Source organism: Strix uralensis, chromosome 2, assembly GCF_047716275.1.
Source record: "Strix uralensis isolate ZFMK-TIS-50842 chromosome 2, bStrUra1, whole genome shotgun sequence".
Classification (NCBI taxonomy): domain Eukaryota; kingdom Metazoa; phylum Chordata; class Aves; order Strigiformes; family Strigidae; genus Strix; species Strix uralensis.
In genome coordinates, this window is record NC_133973.1 from 136,125,789 (window position 1) to 136,133,499 (window position 7,711).

Below are 7,711 nucleotides of genomic sequence, written 5' to 3' on the forward strand. Positions count from 1 at the left end.
GCCAGCCCCAGTCCCACAGGCAAGAGGTTAAACCCTCACTTGTTGCTAAAAGAACCCACGGGAACTTTACAGCAACCTGTGCTATTGCTGGAGCATGTTGCACTGCCAGTGGTAGAAGGCCGAGGGCTCTGAGAGGAGCTGGAAGGGCTTCCTCAGCTGAGGACCAGAGATGCAGTCCAGCTCTTTGCGTGCTAGGCAGCAACAAAATCCAAAGTAGTTTGCTGAAAGGAGCACCAGGGCATGAACTTTATCTGCTCAGTAAAGGAGGTCCATAGATGGAGGCTGCCTTAGTTCCTTATACACCAACAGGCAAAAACCCACCCTAAGCCCACAGAGATTTGCTCAGCCTGTCCTGGGTGTCCCATGCAGGGACAATGCAGAGCAGTGTGGGTCTGCTTTTGTACCAACAGACCAGTTCTCTCCCCAGCAAAGCCAAGGCACAGCTGCAGCCACACAAACAATTGCTGGAACATGAACCCAGCCACATACCACTGCAACACCACCGAGACCAAAGCAGCCCACTATTTTTGCCCAAGTTTATTTCTAGAAATTTGTACAAAAATTGATACTCCATAATACAATAGTCTATCAAATATGACAGATGAACACTTGTCTGTAGAGGCAAGATTCCAGGAATGTGAAGTACCATCATCTTGCGTGGAAGAAAGGCACGTTTTGGAGCTCAAAATACACTCAACTGAACCATGAAAAGGCAGGTCAGACATGCAAGTAGTGCAATGTTTCAGGTTTACACATAAAACACATTGTACTCTGAAGAAATCTCACTACAAGCAGCCTTAACATCCACGTAAACATTTTAGAAACACCTAAAAAGCCACTCACTTTAGATCCTATGGGTGAAAAGGCTACTCCTTTACATTCCCTGGACGGAATATTTAAAAGCCATCTTTGGGCAGAAGTTAGTCCTAGCTTTCCCCAAATGCCTTTGTGATTCAAAACACTTCCATGAATAGTCCCACTGCATTTACCCCTACAGGCTACCCTAAGGGTCTGCAACACCGGGGCCACGTGATTGCACCATCCCACCGCTCCTACAACTTGTCCTTGGAGTTTTGTGGCGATGAAGGAGTCCCATATTTCCAGCTCCATGCCTCTGTGCAAGCAGCACCTGGGACAGCCCTGCTTCTAAACTGACATTCAAAATACAAGTGGTGAAGTTACAACCACCAGAGTATCCACCACACTACGGATCGAGGTCCGGCAGACTCATAACCTTTGGTTTCCTGCTCCATCCACAGTAGGTGCCACACCGAGGGGTTTGGGAGCCTGCTTGTGCTTTCAGAAGGGCCTTTTCCAAAGCAGAAATGCCCTTGTGCTGTGTAAGCATGTCTCAACATGGCTCTTGGGCAACATGACTGTCATACTGCCATCCCAATCAAATCAACCTGCCACTTTGATTGAAAACCAGAAGGATCCTGCTCTCCCAAAATAGCTTGTGCTAGTGGGTACAATAGCTGTAGGAATGCTACTAATCCATTGCTGGCAATCCAACAGCATTCTAGGGCAGATTACAAAGGCAATCATTTCCCCCAGCCAAATCCTCACGCAACAGGGTTGTGCTTTTTTGGATAGAAAGACATTTGTAACGGGATTTATCCAAAATAAAGCCTTTTATTTTTAAAAGTGGTCTAGCAATACTTTAAACACTTTCTTGGAGAGACACATACACCCACACATGCTTTCAAGTACACGATGACAGCTTGGACTCCTGGAGAAGATGAGCTGATTCCGAGAGAAGGAGGTGCTGCTGAGCCAGTCCCTTCAGTTGACTTCCAAGACCTCAGTCTCTGGCAGGCCAAATTTGCTCTTATACTTGTCGAACAGTTTGATCAGGGAGTCCACGTATATGCTGTGGTAGAAGTCCACTTCCCTCTGGGACGGGTTATCGATTTTAGGGATGGTGATGGGCTCCCCAACTGATAAAAAGAGGGAAAGATCCACATCTTAGGGTGAACACTCCAGTACAGCCTGGAGATTTATCCTCCATGGCCACAGGCAGTTCAGCACATCCACCCCGGCATAGCACAGCTTGCCATTATAGCAGGTTTGCCTCATTCCTCCCAGTTTTGCTGGGCTCTGAAGCAAAACTGTCCCACCACCAGGACCCTCATCCCATCTGCAGCAACACTCAGATCCGGTTTAGCTACACAAATGCCAGCAGTGCAGAGCCTCTACTGTGCAAGGGGGTTGGGAAGTCCCACTTGCTTCTGTTTACAGAGTGATAAACCCCTCCTCGCTTAACAGGAACCAAGACTAAAAGCTGCACTTCTAGTGTATTCCCCTGCACACAGACAAAGCAAAAGCAGCATTTTTTTTTTCTTCTCCCTCAAAGCCTTGCTGCTTTGGGTTGGAAAGACTTAAAGGGAAATTTTAGCGGTGGCTTTAAGATTCAGCTGTCAGACAGCACCACACTACCAGTCCTAGGAGTGTGGAGGGGCCTGCTGCCTCTCACTTAGCCATCCAAGACCAGAGAAGGGAGCAGCTACAGCACTTTTTCCTCCATAGAGCTCACTTGCAAAACTGGCTGGCAGTAGAGCATGATCAGAGGCTTGTGGCCCATGGAAACTATTCCAGCTCAGTCTCAGCTGTGCTAGAAGGTTTTATATAGAAGGGAAAACAGAGTTTTACAGTCAAGACTCCAAGACCAAGCTAGAGCAGGGCTATGGCATAGGCTCAAGTATGCCACTACCTAGAGAAGCACCCAGCGTGTTTATACCAAGACCTTACCAACAGTAGTGATGGGCTTGGAGTAAGGTAACAGCCCCCAGCTGTTGGAGGAGAAGAGGCCACGGCCATGAAAGATACATGGAGCAAAGCCAATGTGCTTCTGAAACTTCTTCTGAACCCATCTTCCCCAGGAACCCTCCTCGAAGATCACCTGCTCGTACACTTCATTCTCACCAAAGGAGTAGACAGGAACCAAGTCCGCTCTAGAAAGATGGGAAGATGTTAGCACCCCGCATCCCTGGTCTGCAGTCAATACTACAGCATCACACTCGCTGCCCTGGACTCTTGCAGGCTGCACATTTGCCAGAGCTTTGTTTTCAGCACACAGTACTGACATCAGTCAGCCAAACTTGACACGATCTAGCAGACACTTTAAGGCATGCAAGAGAACCGTACTGGCCACGGGCCCATGAAACGCTATTCAGTCAGGCACTGAACGTGCTTCCCTCTATTCTCATCTCTGATTTTGGTGGACATCCCATTTCAGACACACGGCATCCCTGGAGATCACGGGCTGCACAGGGGATGCCCCATGCAGGTGATCGACACCTGCCTCTCCTGGGCACCTTCCTACCCTGTCCCCTGCTCAGGGGCAGAAGCCAGAGGACAGGCCCCTGTCGCTGGTGCTCTGGGCATACATCCACACTACACAGCAAGGCTGCAGAAGGGAGAATCCATCCAAGACATCAGCTGCTTCAGGGGAGGAGAGCACCTTTCCTGTGTTAGCAGCACTGCTCTAGTACTGAGGCTGTCTCTTACCCGTGCCGTAGAGCCAGTTTCACAAATCCTTTCCGGTGTCTCAGTGTCACAGAGTTCTTCCCTGGGGTGCAGTTCAGGGACTCCGCTGCCCCTCCGACCACGATGATGATGGCGTTGCCACTGCCGTTCTTGGACAAGATGCTGTCGCGGTTCACAGGACATATACCTGCATGTCCAGCAAACAGACACAAGGCTCAAGCTGCAAGATTAAGATCACCCCGAAAACACCACTTGCCATACTTGTACCAAAAACTCTGTGCCTTGATTGCAACTGGACTTGTCCAGCTTCCCTGTGGTCAGAGAGGCTTGGGCGTGGTTTTGGGCAACCTGTTCCTCAACTAAACAAGCAGTTAACAGACCTGGACAGCACTAGACTTGGTCATAGACAAGTTCCACCAGCAGCAGCTCAAAAAGCTGCCCTTAACACAAAAGACTTCAGCAAGGATTTTCTTCTGTGCTTAAAACATTTGCCTTTGGCGTCACAAGACATCCTCCCTCCAAGTTCAGGTTGCAGCAGAAGCTGGTTTACCCTTATTGGGGCAGCAAAGCAGTTGTGTTAGTTTGATGGTTGGAGCGTTTGGGCAGAATGCTGTGATCTTTGGGCATCCATTTTCTCCCCAGCGATTGTTAACACTGGTCACTGCATCACGTCGCTGCTCAGCCCAACCTGATTTGTGTGGCTTAAGGAAGCGCTTTAACAAGCCGTTTGTCCTTTGCCCTGACCATTTTTGCACAAGTTGTTATAATTTTTGGGTCGGGAGTCCGTCCACCAGGTCCCTGGGAATGCCTTCATGAAGCCCTGGCTGCCACAGTCCCTGTCGAGTTAGGGGCCTCTCTCTCCCAGAATTCTGACCTCGGGGTGACTCCAAGCCTTGGCCCTTCCTCATGGGTGGTTGTCGCCCACTAACTTGCTCTGCAGCCCGTATGACCCTGGTTTCAGTCCTTTGGGAAAATCCACCAACGGGGCCATATTTTCTCCCAAAATTGATCAATTCCTGGGCTATCTCTCCCCATGTCCATACTTTTCTCCCTCGCCGCTGATGGTCAGGGGTCACTATCCCCTCCAGAGCGGCCGTAATTCTTTCTCCGTTGGGGGTGTTTTGAATCAGGTAGCTGAACCTCAGTGGGTTTCAGGGAGTCGGGAAGTCCCCGTATCAGGGGAGCCATCCTTTCTGGGTCCACAGGCATCATCACTGGGGAGCCCTGCTTGGGTTTGCACTCCCGATAATACATTATCTGGAGACACACTGCCTGCTGCACACTTTCCACTAACTGATCCACCATACCTGCTATGGCGAGGGGATCGCCCCTCTCCAAGGGGTTCAGCCCTCTGGCCCAATACGCAGCTCTCTGAATTCATGACCTTGGGGCTCAGCAACCACCGGTAGTTAGAAACACACCCGGGCCCCAATATCCTTCTGCTTCTTCTTCTGACAACAAGATTCCATCCCCTCCTAACAGAGACACTCTCCACACATACTGTGTCTCAAATTTCTTTGCAGTCCTTGCAAAATCTTTTCTCAACTTTGCTAATTCAGTTGCTGTAAATGGGACCTCTTTGGTGATAACCTGAGGATGGTTAGCGCTATTGTCCTCATACACGTACTCTGTTTTAACCAGCGGATACATATGGGGGGTGCTTTCTACGTTTTCTTTTGCCTTCTGCAAATCTCCTTGGGGGTAAATTTGCTGCATCCCCTTCTCTGAAAGCTTCACTTCTACCTCCACCAGTCTATCCGCCTCCCTCAAAAGTTGATTCCTCAATTCCTCCTTTAAGATTATATTTTGGTTCCTTTCCTCCTCTAGCAATTGTTTACGTTCTTTTAATTGTTCTTGCAGAGTCTGTATGACCATCTGCAGGGAGTCTGTTACAGTATCAGCTTGACAAGACTTCTGCTTTCTCTCTTCCACTGCAGCTGCCAGACTCACTCCTAACACTGCACAAATTATAGATTTCCTTTCCCTCTCCTAACCTTAAATTCCTTCTGCAATACTCTTATCCTATCCACCACACTCTATGGTTGAAACCAGTGGTTTCTCACCCAATCTTGTCCCTGGAGTGAGGGGCGAGATCGGTGCGCCTTCAAAAGATCATGTAATTTATCTATCCCTTCAACCCGTGAGGGCACAGAGTCACAAGCCTCAGCTGCCTTCTGGGCGGCCATTCTTTTCCTTTTCCCTAACACAAAAGGGGTTATCGTCCTGAGAGGGTCACACCTTAGTATCCAAGTTCCCCCTTTTCTCTCTCAGCAGGTCTCTTCCTCTTTCGGGGATTTTTCTAAAGCAATACTCATTTTTCTTCCAAGCAGAACAACAGCCCCTCAGTTACACAGTATTCTACTCCTTACGTCCCTAAGAGGTAAACGCCTAATGTTATTCAATCGAAAAATTGGAGTGGTCGTCTCGGAGAGGCAGCACGTAAAGTTACAAAGCACAGGGTTCGACTCCTTACGTCTCCGAGAAGTAAACACTTTTACAATCACTAACAGGCGGAGTAGTCGTCTTACGGATACAACACTTCAAGGGCTCATCTGATTGCAATACTCAGAGGTTCCCACTTAATTTCAGCAAGGCTGTGGGGCACTCTCACTTTGGGGGATCCTGTCTGTGACGCCAATTTAAAATGTCCCCATCCAATATTGGGGATGGTTCTTAAATGATCCCAAGAGCGAGATGAAGATGCAAATGAGGTCAGATGCTGCACAAACCTTGTAAGCTTTCTTTCATGAAATAACAGATAATAGTGACAGGACAGAAGGAAGAAGAAAGGAAAAGTCAGAATACCTAAGCAAGCAACAAAAGAGATGCAGCAAGAGCAGTTACCACCACCACGAGTCTAGCGGCATCTGGCTAGGTTCCGGTGCAGGAGATGGGGAAAAAGCTCGGCAGGTGAAAGTGAGAAAGCTCGGCCAGCGAGGGAGAGAAAGCAAGAGAAAAACTTCAGCAGGCGAGAGCTTGGGAAGGCGATAAAGTGAAGTGAAAAATTACAGCAGAAAGCAGCACGCAGCCCCCTCTATCCAGTCCCCACCAGCAGTTCGCACGTTACCACAGAGCTCATTTCATATCCCGCCCCGTGTTCCCCCACGTGCCCATGCCCAGATGCCCACAGTGCTTGTACCGAGGGGGGGGTCGGCCATTGACACCTTCAGCCTCCGCACGTCCCCCTCATCCCCCGGCCCTGCGCGGACCCGCAGCCTTTCTAGCTCCGGGCTGATTTCATCCTCCCAGCAATGAGATGTCAAGGCCCGGCCTAGGAAATGGCATGTGGTGCTGAACCAGACAGCTGCCATCTTACACCGCCCTGCGGCTCGGGGGGGTAATGGCGTAACAGCAGTGCCGAGACAAAATGGCTGACACAGCCCCTCACACCACCCCATGGCTCAATATTGCTGTCTTCTGGGGGCACAAAAGACAGAAAAAGAGAGAGAGAAAGGGTGGAAACAGCATGCAACACAGTAACAAACAATTTCTCCGGCAAATTTTCAGTCAATAAAGATACTGTTAACAGTATCTTTAACAAATACGAATATTTTCAGACCCGGGCTCTTACCTTGGGCACAAGATGAGATCAAAGGAAAATTTCTCTTTTATAGAGTGGTGATAAATAGGTAGAAAAGAACAATATTCCGTGGCAATCTCCTGTTAGATCTTGATTAATAGGACTTCAGCACAGGCAAGAGATTTGGGCAGAGCTGATCTGACCTTGCAATATGGACAATTACAGGACATGCATTAGTGCAGGTCTTTGCAGGAGTAGATCTTTATTTGAAGTAACTCCCTCCCTCCTCTGCTTTAGGGGCATTTGCAAGCAGCAGCTGTGCTTTGATATAAGACTTGATAATTGAAAACATTGCTTGGAAAAAGCTCCGCAAGAACTGACCTCCACCAGTTTGTGCTAAGGGTGGTTTCTGGGGTCTTGTCTGGTCACAAACTGTCAAAAATGGTTTGGGCAGAGTATTCATGGCTTTTCTTGCCACACATTTCCAGACTGGAAACCCAGCCTTAACTTTTACTAGCAGAAAACAGAACCAAATCAGTTCTATCAGGGGTGAGGAAAAGGGGAAGTGAACAACACAGCAGGTTTATCTTCTGGAACAGGACTTTCAAACTCCCCTGGTCAAGCCTGAAAAGGGCAAAGAGTACATTTGGCTTTCACCTTGAAGGGCAGCAGTGCCAGCCTGTGAAAGTCAGCCAGCACTGACAG

The 7,711-nt window shown here is 48.9% G+C and overlaps 1 protein-coding gene and 1 pseudogene across 1 annotated transcript; both read right to left on the bottom strand.

Annotated features, from left to right (window-relative positions):
• Positions 1–522: 522 nt before the first annotated feature.
• Positions 523–3,997, bottom strand: LOC141940031 (diacylglycerol O-acyltransferase 2-like). Its single transcript, XM_074860801.1, has 4 exons — positions 3,979–3,997; positions 3,508–3,673; positions 2,749–2,951; positions 523–1,937 (listed from the first exon to the last, which is right to left on the bottom strand). Exons 1-4 carry the CDS (start codon positions 3,995–3,997, stop codon positions 1,783–1,785), a joined length of 543 nt encoding a protein of 180 aa, XP_074716902.1. The 3' UTR covers positions 523–1,782.
• A 13-nt stretch (positions 3,998–4,010) lies between these two features.
• On the bottom strand, positions 4,011–5,672 carry LOC141940032 (uncharacterized; annotated as a pseudogene).
• Between the last annotated feature and the right edge of the window lie 2,039 nt (positions 5,673–7,711).

What these genes read in the sequence shown, in the direction of transcription:
- LOC141940031 (XM_074860801.1), bottom strand. An exon ending in AAACTGGCTCTACGGCACGG is followed by an intron (nt 2,952 to 3,507) that starts GTAAGAGACAGC and finishes CCATCTTTCTAG; the next exon opens with AGCGGACTTGGTTCCTGTCT. An exon ending in CAAGCCCATCACTACTGTTG is followed by an intron (nt 1,938 to 2,748) that starts GTAAGGTCTTGG and finishes TCTTTTTATCAG; the next exon opens with TTGGGGAGCCCATCACCATC.